The 19,321-nt window shown below is 44.5% G+C and overlaps 1 protein-coding gene across 1 annotated transcript in view; it reads left to right on the plus strand.

The window, feature by feature from the left end:
* Nucleotides 1-18,175, plus strand: part of LOC109408282 (attractin) — a 30,741-nt gene extending 12,566 nt beyond the window's left edge. Inside the window, exons 2-7 of the mRNA XM_029858310.2 lie at nucleotides 1,211-1,802; nucleotides 1,962-4,525; nucleotides 4,589-4,715; nucleotides 14,808-14,894; nucleotides 14,977-15,058; nucleotides 16,187-18,175. Coding sequence (XP_029714170.2) covers nucleotides 1,211-1,802; nucleotides 1,962-4,525; nucleotides 4,589-4,715; nucleotides 14,808-14,894; nucleotides 14,977-15,058; nucleotides 16,187-16,341 — 3,607 coding nt within the window. The 3' untranslated portion in view covers nucleotides 16,342-18,175. The remainder of the gene's footprint in view (nucleotides 1-1,210; nucleotides 1,803-1,961; nucleotides 4,526-4,588; nucleotides 4,716-14,807; nucleotides 14,895-14,976; nucleotides 15,059-16,186) is intronic.
* The last annotated feature ends 1,146 nt before the right edge of the window (nucleotides 18,176-19,321 follow it).

Raw genomic sequence — 19,321 nt, forward strand, 5'->3', positions numbered from 1 at the left:
GATTGCAAGTACATTTTTACATGGTACTTATCATCCATATGATACGAAAGTTGGGCGTTACCTACTAAAAAAATGTGCATTTTAAAAACCGGGAAAATTTCAGAAATCGTACCGGGAAAACCGGGAAAAAACGGGAAATTCAAAACTGATATTTAGTGGCCACCCTGAATCCTTAGAGGTATTTCTATAGGAGTCCGTAGAAGAAATTCTTAAAAAATCTTCAAAGGATCGCCAAGATTAGTAATGAATGCTTGAGAAAATGCCAAGATAAATTCTTGGATATATCAATTGAGAAATGCTTTACTTCGGTGGAAAATTAAAATTGGTTTACAAAATAAAACGAAAGTCGTGAACTTCTGTCAACGACCAAAATTTTTGAAGCATAATTTAGCGCTGATTCCGAAACCGCGATTCAAAAAAATTAAAGTAGAACAGTTTTTGAGTTTTAGCTCAATATCGAATTTTACAACTTTTTGAAATATGGAATTTAATAAAATTCAATTATCTTGCGTTTTGTTCAACCAATTTTAAATCTTTTTCCATAAATTTAAAGCTGAATATAATATCATTCGATCATCTGAATGCAGGTTTTGCGTCAGATTGATAAAATTCAAGATATTGGCGAGTTTTAGGGACAATCTCCTTAAATTTTAGCAAATTTTCCAAAAATATATGAAGAAATGTATTTTTTTTTTCAATAAGAAAAAAACAATTTAAAAATTCTTTCTCAACGTTTATTTGACATATCATATGTTACAGTTACAGTAAAAAACTCAGCTCAATCGGAGCATTGATTACGTAGAATGAGATGTGTGAAGTGAGCGACTTTGCTTAAAAATAGAACAAAAATCGATTTGAAATCATCAACCTTGTATGGAAAGTCGAAAACTTTTCCGCTCTACTGTATTTTTTTTCCTTCGCGTTTTCGAACTCAGGGCTCGATTCTACACCAAAAACGATCATCAGCTTACCGAGTTCAAAAATGCTGTAAACTAGTGTAATTATACCTACCTACCTCGCTTCGCCGAGAAGACAATCTCAAGTAATGTTTAGCTTCACCGGGTTCTACCCAGCATATTTGGCACGATATTACCGCCTCGATTGCCTCACTTTCTTGATAGATTCCAACAAACCCATTCAATTCTGCCATTTATCAATGCAATCTTCTAATAAACAATTTATCGTCTCTCTCTCGTCTTCCTCTTTCCAGATTGACCGACCCATCGGGCAGCGTCCACGACGGTCTGGGCAATTACTCAATTGGTGTCAAATGCAGCTGGCTAATCGACGCCCGTGACCACAACAGCATAGCAGACAAACTGTCCCCGGCCGGAAGTGGGAAGCCGTCGGTCATCCGACTGCACCTAGAGGAGTTTGCCACCGAGTGCGGTTGGGACCATCTGTACGTGTACGATGGGGACAGTGTGGAGTCGCCGCTGTTGGCCGTTTTTAGTGGACTGATGTACCGGAAGAACTTTAGCATCCGGAGGATCCCGGAAGTGTTCGCGCACAGCGGATCGGCGCTGTTGCATTTTTTCAGTGACGATGCGTACAATATGTCCGGGTTCAATATTAGCTATGAGGTGAATGCGTGTCCCACGGTGGACACGGCGCTCAACTGTTCCGGGCATGGGTCTTGCGTTTATGGGGAGTGTAATTGTGATATCGGGTGGAGAGGACCGGCTTGCAATGTGGCCATCTGTCCGAACAACTGCTCGGCACACCTGGGAAGGGGGGCATGCAATGTGATCCAGCGGCGGTGCATTTGTGCCAAAGGATTCGATGGGAATGATTGCTCACAGGTAAGTTAGTTGTCCCACTGTAGGGCATTCTTAGTCGATTAATAGTCTACTAATTTATGTATATGTGTAATTATGTATAAAGTTTCAGCTTACTCACAAAATTATTCATTTGTAGGTTGTATTGATTTGTATCCTATTTTAATACAACGCCATTCACAGGTACGAGCACACGGTGTTTGGACCACGATCACCTCTGAGGAAACGGCCGGTTTCGCCCCACCAGGAAGTGCTTCCCACGGGGCGGCCGTGTTCCGCGATACGTTCTACATCATTGCCGGCGAGACCTATGGGAAAGCCAAGTCGCTGATGTATATGTATGACTTCAACGGAAAGGTCTGGGAAACGGCCCACACGGATTCGAAGGCCACGCCGGAACTGCGGTATGGGGCGTCAACGGTAATGTACGGGGATAAGATCTTCATGTACGGTGGGGTTGTCGAAGGGAAGGGAGTTTGTGGAGAGTTGTGGGCCTTTGATGTGAGTGCGAAAAACTGGGAGAACATTACGGTGAAAGCGGAGCAGTGTAATGAGACGTACGCGATGTGTGGTCCGTTGAAGTCGGCGGGGCATACGGCTACGTTGATTTCGAACTTTGAGGGAGGGAAGAAGGGACATTCCCAGCGGATGGTGGTAATATTTGGCCACTCGCCGCAGTTTGGGTACTTGAACACGGTGCAGGAGTACAATTTCGGAACCCGGGAATGGAAGATTGTTAGGACCAGGGGTTACCCGGTGAAAGGCGGGTACGGACATTCCGCGGCCTATGATCCGCTGAAAGAGCGAATCTACGTTTATGGAGGGATCATCTCTGAAAGTGATAGTACTCAACTGCTGAGCAATAAGCTTTACAGTTACGAACCTCACAGTCGCGTGTGGACGTTGGAAGCTGCGGCACCTACTGCAAGATTTCTGCATACTGCCAATTTCATAAGCCCGGGCCTGATGATGGTATTTGGCGGAAACACCCATAACGACACATCGCACAGTTTTGGCGCCAAATGCTACAGCAAGGATCTCATGGTGTATGATGTTCTGTGCAATTCGTGGCACGTCCAGCACATGCCGCAAGATCTGCGGGCAGATTTGGCCCGGTTTGGACATTCCGCCATCACCTTCGAGGAATCCCTTTACATCTATGGGGGATTCGACGGGCAAATGATCAACGATATGCTCAAATTTACGCCGGGAAATTGCCGTGCATTGAACCGATCGGATCAGTGCTTGAATACTCGACCGGGTTACAAGTGTATCTGGGACATTCAGAAGAGCAAGTGCGTCCCGATTCTGGACGTTGATAAAGGAGTTCTGTTCAGTCGGGATCAGATCAACTACGACATGTGTCCTCAGGAGAGCAGGCTAGTGATGACCCGTCAAGCTCTTCAAGACTATGAACACTGCAGCCAGTTGTTTAGCTGTCAGAGTTGCGTCTCCACGGCTTACGGGTGCATGTTCTGCGGAATTGGCAATGAGAAGGGTTACTGTGCCAAGGAGAAATGTCCGGACGTATCGTACACTTATAGGGCAGATTTTTATCCAACGCGGAAACTGAAAGACTGTCCAGAGAACGATGGACAGATTTGTACGCAACTCCATGGGTGCCATGCCTGCTCGGCTTACACATTCTGCCATTGGGACTATGAACGCAGCAAGTGTTTCTACGTTGGAAACAAGACCAGCGACATCATGAATGAAGCCCTGCCATGTCCTCCGGCGTGTTCCGTTCTGACTACCTGTGGAAACTGTACCCAAGAGGAGTGCATCTGGTGTCAGAATGAACAGCGATGCGTCGATAAGAATGCCTACACCGCCAGCTTCCCGTACGGCCAATGTCGAGAATGGACCACCGGTTCCAACAAGTGTCGTGCCGCCAGTTCCGGAAAGAGCCAGTGTGGTTTCTACAAAACCTGTGCCCAGTGTCGGGATGATCCAGCCTGCGGCTGGTGTGACGATGGCTCGTTGACCGGTTTGGGAAAATGTCTTCCTGGTGGCGATTCCGGTGCCCACGAGGAAATGGAATGTCCTGCGGCTCGGTGGCACTTTACTCACTGCCCCAGTTGCCAGTGTAATGGGCATAGCACTTGTCCGGATTCCAAAACTTGCAAACAGCCATGTAAAGACCCAATGATGGGTTCGAACTGCGAAAAGTGCAAACCCGGCTACTGGGGAAATCCGGTTAACGGTGGAACCTGCCAGAAGTGCGAATGCAACGGACAAGCCCAGTACTGCCACAGCGAAACGGGCAAGTGTTTCTGCAGCACCAAAGGCCTTGCCGGAGATCACTGCGAGAAGTGCGACGCCACCAATCACTACCACGGGGACCCCAGCCGCGGGTCCTGCTACTACGATCTCACCATCGATTACCAATTCACCTTCAATCTGTCGAAAAAGGAAGACCGCCATTTCACCCAGATCAACTTCCGGAACTCACCCATCAAGTCGGACATTGACGCCGATTTCAGCATCACCTGTTCGGTAGCCGCCAGAATGAACATCACCATCCGGACGGCCGGCGGACCGGAGAAACCGCTCTTCGCCGCGGTCAACTGCTCAACCTTCCGCTATCGGTTCTCCAAGGCCGAACATCACTTCGGAATCGAGGAGAACGTCACCCTGACGACGTTCTACGTGTACGTCTACGACTTCCAACCGCCGCTTTGGATACAGATAGCGTTCTCGCAGTATCCGAAGCTGAACTTGCAACAGTTCTTCATCACTTTTTCCACGTGAGTTGCTGCTGAACTTTAATATAGATATGAACAACTTAATTAATTTCCAACTTTTTTTAGATGCTTCCTGCTCCTCCTGCTGATGGCTGCCATACTGTGGAAGATTAAGCAACGGTACGATATGTTCCGCCGGAGGCAGCGACTCTTTGTCGAGATGGAACAGATGGCTTCCAGGCCATTTTCTCAGGTAATTGAGGTGTTGAAACATGTAAAGCTTTCAGAACTCTGACGTCTGATTTTTGACGGTCATTCATTCAATTTATTTAGTACATCTTTACATAGATAAGTAGCCGCACATTTTAATTCGCTGCTGATTCTCTCCAACCTCTGGAACGTCATACTACTCGCCAAATCACTCTCGACCAAGTCAAGTTCATTCCGCTTCAGTTTGTAACGTTGCAAGTTCTGCCGGGTCTTATGCTGCAGCATAACGGCCAGCGCTGCGTTCGTCTCCTTCAACATCTCCCTTTACTTCTCGTTAAACCAATCATTCCTTTGTCTCATCCTGCCCTACTTCAGCGTTTCAGTCTTCTATGAGGATCTTGACGTCGTGGCATGGGCAGTGGTACGGAATGAGAGCTGTACACGTTGATTATGCTGAAGTTGGAGAATCGGCACTTGCTCCTCGGCCTGCACATTCTTTCGTCGATCGCCCACCAATCACGCGCATCTGTTGCACCTTGCCCTTCCCATCTCGGTGTGTTGCCGTAGCACTGTCGGATAGTATATGTTTATCTCTAAAAGTTCGCTCCATTGATCCAGCCCAACAAATCTCCTGCAGCGCCATGATGTTGAACACACAATCCTTCAGCAGATCGGCGAGTATATAGATGCTCTCGATGAAGTTGAGAGATTGGCGTTCCAAGTACCACGTACCAAGTTTCCAATCGCAAGTTCATTTTGTTTTGCAGAGGTTGTTGCCATTGAGAATCAAATTATGAGTTTCAACAACAACACAAATTCAAACATTAGCGTACGTGAGGTTAACCCTTTCGCAAGAAATAGTTTGGTTAAGGTTTCGCTGAGGAAGGCAGATATCGGAGAAGGTAGCAATGCACGTAGCTGAAGCGTAGGGAGCCCCATTACAGCAGCATAGCAGCAGCTGGTCGGGAGAGTTAGTGGATGAAGTGTGGTTGGCAAGCGTCGTTAAAAAACGGACTTTCTGCAATTCGCGTCCTCGAATAGTAATTTCAGCAATGGTGCAATGAAGGAGTCGCAACAAACATCGGGAGTCAATCCACCCGGTCATATCCAAAACGGGCATCACTATCAGAATGCCCAGCAGCAGCATCCTTCACTGCCACTTCAGCAACAACCGCAACAACTTCTACAATCTCCTCAGCAGCATCCTCCACCTAACCTTAACCAACCGCAGCTTGGATTCACGAACGATGCCCTTGTCCTGCAAATATTGCAGTACCTCCTCCAACAGCAGCGTGAGTTCCAGCAACAGCATCAACAAGTCATACCTACTTCAGCAACAAGAGGCGAGTTTTCGGAACGCTATGTAGTCCATCCATGAGTCCATCCAAGTGGACGTCCCTCCCGATCCGGAACTCATCTTGGACTCGTTAGCTACGAACATTAAGAAAGTCCTCTACGATCCAGAAGCCAGTTCCAACTTCGTGGTCGTGGTATGCCAGATACGAAGACCTTTTTGCTAAAGACGCCGAACGGATCGACGACGGCGCGAAGGTACGGTTGCTTCTCCGTCGGCTGAGATCCCAGGAGCATTACCGTGGTTATATACGCTATATCCTGCCGAACACACCGAAAGATTGCAAGGTATTCTTGGTAAAAAGGAATCAGCAGTAAAAAAGCGATACTTCACACTCACCATTGCAAAATCACCTACGGAGGACTACATCTCCTATGTCTGCCGGGTGAACAAGAAGTGGGTGGAATTTGATTTGTCCAAAATGTTAGAGGTCCAATTCAAATTTCAAATTTGTTTAGTGGGGTACAGTCGGAGCGTGACTCGTAGACGGGCTTGGTGGTCCAGTGGCTACCGCTTCTGATTCTTATGCAGAAGGTCATTGGTTCAATCCCTGGCCCGTCCTTTTCATCCTACTTTGTATCTTTCTATCCACTTTCTCTCTCTCTTCTCTACATATACAACTCATGTATATTCATATGTTCATAGCCATCGCTAGAACCAGAAACGAATTGGGAAAAAGTCGTTTCCCTCCCTTCCAACTTCCACTCACAGCACAGTGTATATAACGCCTACAAGTTATGCAACCAAAGCGTGCTGTGCCGCTTGACGAACACTATACATAACCCCTATCCATGGATCGCATCACCGACCCAACGGTGACTCCCAGATCTCCCATCCTTTCCGTCTAACAAATACCCCAGTCCGTGCTGGTTGTGGGGATGCAGAGGTGCTCTCGGTCTTTAGTAGCAACAACCAGCACACTCTAACATTCCTTTCTCTTCCCAACTGACTATAAGGACGTGGCCGGCGCCGTTATTGATCCAAAAATGCATGAGCTGCTAGAATTGCACTTTTAGAATAAGTGGAGTGTCCCAGCCCTTATTCATTTGGATCTCAGTGCAATTGGCACCAGCTCAGATCAATCACGGAGGAGCAACCATTGACATGTATAGTCAGATTTGATCGATGATCGATACAGTCGGAGCGTGACTCGGAGGTACGGACAAGGCTGCTGACGACGATCGAAGACAACAACAATGTCAACCTGGGCTCGCTCATCGAAGAATATCAACGGTTGATGAACTTGAAGAGTGATACGGCCACGATTGAGAATCCAGTCAGTGGCCCCAGCAGTTCACGCCATCAAGGAAAAGCAGCAATTTTTTCTTTTTTTTTTTTTTCCTCCCCTGTTGGGGAAATTAAGCCACTGCGTCCAATAGGCTGAACTTTTGTGGCATGTCCCGTTTTGATATTCGCATCTAGCCAGCTAATCACCATGTGTCAAGTAATCAGCTACTGCCACGACGCGTCGTCTCCCAGTCAGGTGCAATGGAATTGATAAACTCCAAGACCTTCCCAGGTTTTGCAGACCAGATCTCACTGGGTTGCAAGCAACCACTATTTAGAAATCTTTGCCTGCGCGTGTATAAAGCACCACAACTGCAAAGCAGATGTTCCGAGGTTTCACGTTCCATATTACAGAAACGACAGATATCACTCTGAATATGGCCTATATTTTTCAAGTGATACCTGCTCGGGCAGTGTCCAGTTACTAGGCCAGTGTATGTACATAGAGCTCTCTTGTTGAGCTCTAAGAGCTTTTTGGTTTTATAAACATTTGGTGTTATAAATCGTTTTGACTGATTGCAATTTTTGACGTCCATCCAATTGGATATCACCCTCTGCTCAGCCCAGCGTTTCAGGTCCATTTTAATTGTACAGTTTGATATACCACAGAATGGTTCTGGGCCAGCAAACTGTAAATTGGAACCACTTTTAGCAAGCTCGTCTGCCATTTCATTTCCTTCAATGCCACAGTGACCTGGAACCCAGTATAAGTTTACTGAATTCCCTTGGCACAGCCTGCGCAGTGAAAGAATGCATTCCCAGACAAGCTTTGAAGTACATTTGTAAGCGCACAATGCTTTTAGTGCAGCTTGACTATCTGAGAAAATACAAATATTTGCATATCTGTATTTTCTCTCAAGGCAGATGTTTGTGCATTTCAAAATAGCAAGAATCTCTGCTTGAAACACCGTAGGATACTGTCCCATCGCCACTGAAATTTGTATTCCAGGGCCGTAGATTCCTGCTCCCGTTTTTATTCCAACTTTTGAGCCATCTGTATAGAATTTGATTGATCCTTGACGAACAGTGGGACCTCCGACTTCCCAATCTGCACGAGTTGTTTCGTGCAACTTGTAAGGAACATCATGGTTCTCCACAGGTTTCATCCAGTCTTTAATCATTTTCATTACTGGCCTATTTTGGAAATATTGTGAAATGCTCAGGTGACCTACAAGATCACCTGGCATAAACTTTTCAACTCGTTCAAGTCTCAGCAATTCCTTTTCTGCTTCTAATTGCACGTATTCGTGCAAGGTAGCAGATTGAGAATCGCATCTAAAGCTTTTGATGGTGTGCTTCGCATCGCTCCTGTAACAGCAATGGACGCAAGACGTTGAATTTTCGCAAGCTTTGATTGCGTGGTAGCCTCTTTTGTTTTTGGCCACCAGACAAACGAAGCATACGTCACTTTTGGGCGGATTATGGCAGTATAAATCCACATTATCATTTTTGGTTTCAAGCCCCACTTCCTGCCAATAGTTTTGGAGCATAACCAGAACGCACTTGTTGCCTTATTGATCACGGACTCAATTTGAGCATTCCAGTTCAGTTTAGCATCCAGTATCAAACCTAAGTATTTGACTCGATCACTAGGATGAATTTGTATCCCTCCAAGCCGAAAAGCTTTTAGGCTGATCTTCCTTCTCCTAGTGAAAGGGACAATCACGACTTTTGACGGGTTGATGCTAAGGCCCTCCTTAATACACCATGAATGTGTATAGTTTAGAGCCCTTTGCATTCTCTCCGAAACAGTTTCGTCATACTTTCCTCTCACTATTATGACTATATCGTCTGCAAAGCCCACAACTTCGAAACCTTTTTCCTTCAAGCTTCTTAGAAGATCGTCTACAACCAAGGACCACATTAGTGGTGAGAGGACTCCTCCTTGAGGGCAACCTTTCGTTGCCCTTACTGTTATAGAAGAACTTCCCAGCTCAGAGGTGATTTCTCTTTTTGCAAGCACAGTATAAATCCAATGTATGATACATTGGTCGAAGTTTTTGTTCTCCATGGCACGCTTCATAGATGAATAGGAGGCATTATCAAATGCTCCTTCTATGTCTAAAAAGGCGCATAGAGCTATTTCTTTTGCTGAAAACGTTTTTTCCACCTTTGTTACTAGCGAATGAAGTGCCGTAACCGTTGACTTACCAGATTGATAAGCAAACTGGAAGTCAGATAGGGGATGCTCTTTTATGTAAGAAGAATTGATAAAATCCTTCAAAACCTTTTCCATAGTCTTCAACAAAACTGAAGAAAGACTAATTGGCCTGTATGCTTTGGGATGCGTCTTGTCTCGCTTCCCCTTTTTTGGTATAAAGATAACTTTTACAAGTCTCCATTTTGATGGAACGTAATTCAATCTTAAACTAGCCTTGAACATCTCAATTAGTGGTGGAACCAACACCGCTTCTCCATTTTGAATCAGTGCTGGAAATATTCCATCAACTCCTGCAGATTTAAAAGGCTGAAAAGATCTAATTGCATTTTCCACTCTGGCCTTCGTGAAGATTTCATCAGCTAAATCTGAGGCGGTGTTTATTGTACTAGTTGACTCCGATGAGTTTATACTAGGACATCCTTCACCTTCCAGAGATATAGTATCATTGGAATCCACACTTAGAACCGAACCTGGAAAATGGGTTTCCATCATTAAATCCAATGTTTCACGAGGAGTTTTGGTAAAAGCTCCATCGTCGCGCTTCAGGTTTCCCAATTCATTTGAATGATCTTTTGCAAGCGTTTTCTGTAGTCTTGCAACTACAGGAGTGCTGTTTATGTTTTCACATGTCAGCATCCAAGATTTTCTTTTCGATTTTCGTATTTCGTTGTTGTAATCAGTCAGGGCTTTCCTGTACTGAGTCCAATCTCCCGTTTGTTTCGCTCTATTGAACATTTTACGAGAAAATTTTCTAAGGCGATCCAGTTTAAAGTTCCACCATGGCACGTCTCTAGTAGAAGACGATTGTATGGTGGGACAACTTCTGTTAAATGAATTGATGATACTTTCATTTACCCTTTGAGAAAATGATTCTAACTTTTGGGTTGAATCAATAGTTTCTCCCATTGTAAATGAATGCGTATTCAACAATTCTACATATTGATCCCAGTTTGTCCTCCTGGGATTTCTAAATGCGGTTCTAGAATAATCTCCACCACTCCAATTGAAGATTATGTGTTTATGATCAGATAGAGAAATCTCATCTGACACGTGCCAGTTTGTGATCTTGTCAAAGATTGCAGCATTGCACAGTGTTAGATCCAAGACCTCTTGTCTGATTACATTTGAGAAAGTAGGTTTATCACCATTATTGCAAATGTCTATATTGTTCGAAGACAGATACTCTAATAGTGACTCACCTCGACTGTTAATATCCGTACTACCCCAAACCGTGTGATGTGCATTGGCGTCACAGCCAATGATAAACGATTTGTTGTTTTCTTTACAGAATTGGACAAATGATGCGATCTCAGGAGGAGGTGCCTCAGGAACATCACCAGGAAAGTAAGCTGAAGCCACAGCGATCTCAGTTTTACCCCTAGTGGTTGGTACCTCTACCATGACCGCAACAATGTCCTTTCTGATAAACTCTGTAATAGGATAGCATTTTAACGTTTTGCGTACTAAGACAGCGGTTCTGGGTGAATCTTGTTGCTCATCATAAAATAGTTTAGTATTTTGTGTCAGAACTCCAAGAATCTTTCGTTTATTGGACCATGGCTCTTGAATAAGCGCCACTTCTAGTCCTTCTTTTTCAAACCTTCGACTCAACACAGCAGAAGCACCTTTTGCGTGATGAAGGTTTACCTGTACGAACTTAACTCCTGTCATAAAAAAAAATTCATTTACCCACTTTTATTAAGCCTCGGAATTGAGACATAAGAAAAGTGGCCGATTATCCCGGAGACAAATAAGGTCCACTGCGTCATTGCTCCGTTTAACACAGTAAGGGCAACATACTGTGGAGGGTGCCCTGGTACTCCACAGGCTCCGTTCACGGTTAAGTTTTTATAAGACCCCCCTAACCATTCATTCCTAGGCACGGTACGCTTAACACCATGAATTAGGGGTCGCTTGTTTGGTGGACTTTTACCACCGGATCAGGCAATCCGTAGTGATATTCTTAGCCAGTTGAGGGAACTGCTACCGCCACTACACGGCTATCTAGGCTGATCGGGAATAGAAATTAATATTGATGATCAACTTCTTTAGAGCCCGAAAAGCAGCAATACTGGAAGCCGTTCAAGAAGCCTTTCAGCGAGCAACCACAGACAAACAGACGTCTCACTCTACTCACTTCTCATCGTTACCCTTTTTAACGGTTAGTTCAAATATGTTGTAGTTCGCAAAACGCTCGGTCACGGCGCTCGCATCGTTTTTGCTCATGTTTGACATTTGCTCACTACTGTCACCTACTGAGTGATATGCGTAACACAGCCTGGTTAGCATTGGGCGATTATGTTTTCGTGACGATGATTTTTATCGCAATTTGTTCCAAGTGATACGTCTGTTTGTCTGTGAAGCAACGTTCAATTCAGCAGCATCAACGGTAGCAGCAATCACGGAAGAGTGGTCCGGCATCGCCTTGCTGGAATCGTGGCACGATGCACTATGCACGAGACTGCACTTTCGTCAACCATAAGTGTTCGTCCTGTCAACAGTTGGGCATAACAAGGGCTATTGTTCCAGTGCCAGGAGATCAGCCAAGTGTTGGGAGATCCATCGATAAGCAGTTCTCCATCAAAACCGCTGTTGACCTTCAACAGCGTTCAAGGCAAGCACCGTTTCGCAACCAGACCGTGAAGGATTGGCGATTGTGTTTGCAGTGACCAAAATTTGCACAAGTACATCTTCGGCAGACACTTTCGGCTACACACGGATCATACTGCACTCTTCAGCGTATTCAGCTAATCGCGTTCAACGCTGGGCCCTAACCTTGCTCTCCTGCGACTTTTCGATGGAATATGTCTCAACCGATAAATTCGGTAATGCAAATGTGCGGTCACGCTTGATTGATCGGCATATCAAACCCGACGAAGATTTTGTGGTAGCCTGTAACATTTGAAGAGGATCTCAAATCCGTAGCCACCTATACAGTCAGTCAACTGCCACTGAGTTTCCGAACGGTGGAGCTACTCGATTCGATCCAGTCCTTCGGAAGATGTATCGTTACGTCACACACGGATGGCCGAGGAAACGTTCGGATGTTAAAAACAAAGATGAGTTACTGCGCTATTACGATCGTCAAGAAGCACTGTCCATCGTCGAAGCAAGCAAGGAAGGAAGTATCATGTTCAGCGATAGGTTGGTTATCCCAGCCCTCTACAGAAAGCGGTGCCTGGTACAAATGTACAAAGGGCATCCAGTAATTCAACGAATGAAGGCTGTGGCGCTTAGTTTTGTCTACTGGCCTTGTCTGGACGAGGACATTGTCGACTACGTTCGAGTTTGGCACAGTTGTACGTCATCGGCCAGATCACCTCCAAAACCTACACCAGAACCGTGGCCAAAACCAACAGTTCCATGGCAGAGGATACATGTCGACTACGCTGGCCCACTGGAGGACGAGTTATATCTGGTCGTCATAATTGGATACAGCAAATGGCTGGAGATTTTCCCAATCGCTTCACTTCGAAGGCTACCATCAACCTCCTACGAAGCCTATTTGCCAACAAGGGAAAGCCTGAAGTCCAAGTATCAGATAATGACACTAGGGCAGCTACCTGTGACGGATGCTAACAAGTTAAAGTAGGGAAGCTCAAGGTAGGCTGGTCAGTATGCCAACTGACCTTGCACGAACTAGCGGACGTTTTCTTCAGGTGTCTGGAACCAAGACAAGTCATGGGACTGCAAAGACCCCGACAGGAGCAAGCTATGCGGCGGCGAAGGCCGCAAGGCACTATGCTGTACGTGTCCACCCACGTGAACAGCAAGTACCCAACGGGTGGTCCAAGGTGTCCGGCCTTCAGAAGAGCCGCAGCTGAGAAGTTACATTGCAGGTAACACAGCTGAAACTGAACCACTGTGACGCAGCTCAGCAACTGCTTTGTGAGGCAGTTTCTGTATGGGGGACGGATATCGCCATCATAGCGGACCCTTACCTCGTACCCGCCGGCAATGGCAATTTGATCGCGGATAGATCCGGAAAAACGGTGTTTACTGTCTTCGAAGGCTTCGTGGCCGCTAAAGTAAATGGGGTTCTGTAGCGTTATGCGCCTCCGAGGTGGTCGATCAAGCAGTTCACGCAAATGCTGAATTGTATGACGATCGTGTTGACAGGGCGAAGGTCGGTGGTAATAGCAGATAACTTCAATGTCTGGGCCGTGGAATGGGGAAGCCGTTTTACAAACCAGCGGAGTCACATCCTGCAACCATGATTTCGATCTAGCTAATGTCGATACGCAAAGCACCTGTAATCGGAACGGGACGGAGTCGATCATCGACGTTACTTTTTGTAGTCCTGGCCTAATAAATAGTTTGAACTGGGGCAAACGATGCCTACACTCACAGCGGCCACCTGGTGGTTCGCCACAGCATCAACTACATCAACCGTAGGCAGCGGGTGGAGAAAAGATGATCAGGCCAAGCCCTTGCAAGTGGAAGACTACATACTTCAACGACAAGGTGGTTCACGCAGTGTTAAGCTAACTCGTTTTAAGTGGTGACCAGTTGGTGGCGGTGCTCCACTCTAGTAATGGGAAACCACCGGGAATGGGAAACGAAAAGCGTGTCTCGCTCACAGAGATGAACACAGGGTCGTGGTGGTTAAGAGACGAGGTGTTATGGCTCCCACTGGGCAATCTCTAGAGATGCAGGAGACAGATGACACGAATCCTTGGCCTCCTTTCGTAGTATCGCTATTGGGGACTGGGGAGGGCGTTGATAGGCGTAACTTACGGCAATTGTAAAATCCAGCAGCGTAGGTATGGTCCCAGTTACAGACGGAGCTCGCAACCTGACCTTAAAAGGGTTCATTGTAGAAGTTCCCGAGATGTCCAACTCTTCTATGAAGATTTGTCTGAACGAGGAAATTTTCCCAGAGGTTTGAAAGTGGTAGAACCTGGTCCTATTGCCAAATGCGTTTCATCGGCTATCGCCTATATCGTTTCAGAACTACAGAAGAGGTGGCGCGTTGACGCAAGGGGTGGCTAGGTCAGTCATAACCGAAGAGTGGTTTTAGGTTATGAAGTCAACTACGCAGTTTATACCGATCTCCTGCGATCGAATTCGACCTTTCTATTGAACAATTCGCCATGCGGAAGACTCCCTGGTGTATCGTCTTCATAGGTTGGAATCGTACCCGTGATATGGATTGGGGTCTCATGTAAGGTCCTTGGAAATCATTTCCAGTTTTACAGATATACACTATCCGTCGTATAAGAAAGAACTCTCTTAGAATTCATTTAAAACAAAAATATGTAAAACAAAAATCAGACTTTTCGGAGTGTTGGAAAAATCACGAATCGCAAGCTAATGCGTTCTTTCACCTGCAGGTTCTGGTAGAAATCGAGAGCAAAGAGTACAATGAGCTTTCGCCGGCCGTAGAAAATATCACCAGTGCGCCGAGGAAGCGAAAAAAGGTATTTACCAATACGGGGGTTCACGGTTTGAACGTGTCTCACAAGTAGATCGGCCTTTCTTTTCCTTTTCCTTTCTCCATAGGATTCGCCAAGCCCCATCGCACTGGAGCCGTGCGAAGGCAACAGGGCGGCGGTGTTGTCGCTTCTAGTCCGGCTACCGACAGGTGAGACCTCTGGCAAGTTGACAATTTTTCTTACTACTAACACTAACTAGCTGTGCATGTGAGCTTTTCCCAGAGCGTGACGTGGCAAGTGGCTACTAGTGTGGGACACCAAAATACATTTTACTCCTGTACACTTTTTGAGCTCCATTGTGGCCCCATATCAACTGTGCAAAATTTCAGCTCGATGAGAGAAACTATATTTTAGCGCCAGCCGTTTTAAATTTTCATACGATTTACTATGGGGAAAATCACTTTTTTAAAGAAAAATCACCACAGGTTGCCCCTTAACCCCTAAAAATATATAGATGAATGATTTCTGTTGGAAATTTTACGAGGAACAAACCCTCTGAAGACCGCAAAGCGATCGAAGGCACGTGGAAAAAGTTATTGACGGAAAACCGAATGACATGCCCACGCTGTTTAACACGTAAGGAATAACAATAAATAATAAAATCTCGTCATTTTATCGTTCGGGTAAGGCTTAATAACTTTTTCCACGAATGTCGCATCGCTTTGCGGTCTTCGGTGGTCTGATTCCTCGTGAAGTTATCCACAGAAATCATTCAACGACTTATTTTTAGGGATCAATGGTTGACCTCAAGCGATTTTTCTTTGAAGAGGTAAATTTTCCCCATAGTAAATCGTATGAAAAACTAAGAATGGCGGGCGCTAAAATATAGTTTCTTCGATCGATCTGAAATTTTGCACAGTTGATATGGGATCAAAATGGAGCTCAAAAAGTATACAGGAGTTGGAGTTTTTCCATTTTTTATATTTTCCCATATAAACCGTGTACCAGGCTAGTGGCTACCCATTCTAATGAATGCTAGAATCACCTAGAATGTTCTTCGTAGCTTTTGTTGACCTTGTAAATCCAGTTTGAAATTTGTAATATAGAACTCTCCAATTGTTTGGTGAGCTCGTTCCATATTATTTTCTAAATTAATTGTATTGTAATCATTGTAAATAAGACTAAAGATTAATTTTGATGCGATACTACGTGATTGTTTTAGGTAAAAATGGAATAAGTTACAAAAACTATAATATCTCTTTGCCACGTCCAGCATGCTTGCACTAACACGCGTCATAATCAGCATAATAATAATGTCCCCTTTCTTTAAAAACCAGGTGGCCTTCAACACTCTCCTCCTGGTCAATCGGCAGGTCTTGCCGTAGCAAGTGCATTAGTAACGTTAGGTAACCCCCGGCGGCCGTCGATAGAACATCCGAAGGAACCTAAGACTAAGCGTAAGCAAAGCCAACATCCCGATAGTTGTATATAAAGTAAGTGAAACCATTAAGGAGAAAGAAAAAGGAAACCTACAAAAGAGAGTGGTAAGTAAAATAAACATGCAGAAGCAACTAACTATTAACTAATTATAAAACAACAAAACAAAACAACCTAATACCAGCAGAATATTGTAAACGAAGATGATTATCAAGCTATTCATAGGAAGCTAGAAGGAAGGATAGTCAATGATAAGTAAGGCGAGCAAAAAAAGCAAACGGAAAGTTCGCGAGCTAGAATTTATGAATTTTAGGGTGATACAAGATGGAATCCGATCGTGTGTGTAAAATTTTCTCCGTATTATTTTTTTTGCATGAACACCTTAGGACACGAGGACAACATTTTATATATTTGCAAATTGTGAATAGTAGTAATACGTTATTGTGATTGAGTTAATATAGAAGCATTTTTTAAGCTGGTAACTTCCTCGCGCGCGTGTATCCCGAAAGTTTCTCGGGAGTATCGTCGACGTTGAAGCTAATGAAAAAAAGAGAAGTTTTATGGTGTCTCGTAATTACTCCTTCTAAGAATAGTACGTTCAGTTGACTGATTTTTAGAGACTCCACATCAAATGTGAGTGTGTTGGTGTACCGACCTTATCTACTAAACCCCAAATCCCCCGTTCGAAAGCCATTTCTCGTTTAAGATCGTTATAATCTTCTACAGTTAAACATTGAAATTGTGATTGTTCTCCTAATTTTTTATGGTACTGGGTGGCAAAATTGTCTTGTGGGGGCTTCGCAAAAATATTCTTGGTTTTATTTATTTTCTACTGATCATTTTCTACATTTCTGTAATATGATCTACCGAAGTAACCATTGGAACTAAATTTCGCATTTTTGAGAATAAAGCGCGTACTTGCCGTATATAGTGCATGGAAGTTCTAAAATAGCAATATATCAGCAGGCACGATGAATGATGGTTACTTGGGTAAACTCTCTCTGCTTTCTTTTACATGTCTCATTTTAAACTCCTGGAATGAAATACATCCCAATTAACCAACAAGTCAGTTAGAAGCATTAATTGAGCTCTTTGTTCTGCTCAGAAGTGAAAAAAGTGCTATGAAGCCCAGAATTAGCCCTAAATTGCACCAAGATCCCAGAAAATGTTAATGTGAGCTTATGGTGGCTCCTTGGGAGTAAAGTAGTTGTTATTTTGATTTTCAAAAAAAAACTAGTTTTATATTTTTGAACAACTCCGTCTCGATGAACCAAAACGACTATTTTTGGAAACCATCAATGCCTACTTTTCGTTTTCATATTCTCTGATGTGATAATATTCAAGCGACTGTTCCATCTAGGCACTGCGTTTCAACCCAATAACTATTGGTGGTCATCCGTGGATAGTCCATACAACAAATGATTTTAACGAAGAATCAAAATTAGGAAAGTCGATGCGTGGGAGAACAATACTACCTACAAGAGATTAGAAATATCCTGACCATCGGTACGAGCGATGGTGCAGAACAAAAATAAGATCTTAGAAACCTGTACCCCAAACTGGTTCTTAGGTATTCTGCGAATAGAACAAAAAATAACGAACGGAAACGAATGAATGCTCCTATGCCGGAAGCTACTCAAGGGGCTACTACAACTACTAAGTTAGGGTCGTAAAGTATGTGCGACCAGTACTGGGTTTCGAACTGTGGGTGCGAGAGAGGGGGGTTCACAAGTAGAGTTTGTAAAATAGAAGAAGAGACGAGAACAATTTAGGTACTGATAAGCAAGTTGAATCGAAGGAAACGAAAACATACACACGTACAGAAGACAGTGAGGATAAAGTATTTTATGGCATTTTGTTGCAAGAATAAAAGAAAACTGAAAATTAAACTGGGTGCGGATTGGCTGTACCGTAGTAGGATATCACCATCCTTAATTGTCATGCTGGATCTACAGAACCTTCTTTGGTCGGCGTCCTAAAGTGTTTCTTAAGGATTAAGTTTCTTATAACATTGTTCTTATAACATTGTAACATGAGTTGGTAAACAAACTTTCACTATTCATTACTTTACTTACTTGCTTTCAGTCCTGAGCACCCATGGTGGTGCAAACGGCCGAATCGAAAGATCTCCATCCTGGGCCATCGCCCGCCATCACCTTGGCCATGCCAAATTTCTATCGACTTCCTTTTTGTCCTTGTTGAGGCTGTGCCGCCATGAGCCTCTGCTGCGATGTCCTGTTGAGTTACAATCTAACGCTTGTTTGCAGATTTCGTTACCGCCCGCCCCTGCGTAGAGTGTGAACGTTCCACCTCCATTTTTGCTCCAGAATTTCAGTCGCTATTGGCTTTTGATGCCATAAACGATGGAGATCCAGTTGGGAGGCCACGAATTACGAATCCGCAGGCATCTATTGATAAAGACCTGCAACCGTTGAGTGTTCTCCTTTGATACACACCAAGTTTCACTGGCGATTTCACGTTCGAGCTGAAAATTCGGATTTTGGTACGTCGACTGAACTGATTGTTTTTCCATACATTTCATAAACTCGCAAAGGCAGTTCTCGTTTTCTTGATCCGTGCACCTATGTCGATCTTGGTGTCGCCATCGGCCGCCATTTGGCTATCAAGATATTGGAAGCTTTCAACATTCTCCACTGCTTACCCAGCTACCGTGAAGCAGGAAGGGTTGACCATGTTTACATCCAACGATTTGGTCTTGTTGACGTTGATGGTGAGACCTGCCGCCGAGGAGCGATTAGCAAGATCATCGATTTTGCTCTACACGAAAATGCCCTGTACTGTGCTTCAACGAGGCCGATGATTTTCACATGGACACCCACACTCTCCACACATGTTTTCATGATTGAGATGGACGAAAGCCTTTGCGCAATCAATGAACACCAGGTAGAGATTCTTGGATATGCTCCAAGATAATACGGAGTGCGACAATATGGTTCACACAGGATCGTCTTTCACGGAATCCTGCCTGCAGCCGCCGGAGAGTTGCGTCAATCTTGTCCTGTATCCGGTTAAGG

This window comes from Aedes albopictus, chromosome 1 (genome assembly GCF_035046485.1).
Source record: "Aedes albopictus strain Foshan chromosome 1, AalbF5, whole genome shotgun sequence".
In the NCBI taxonomy this organism is placed as follows: Eukaryota; Metazoa; Arthropoda; class Insecta; order Diptera; family Culicidae; genus Aedes; species Aedes albopictus.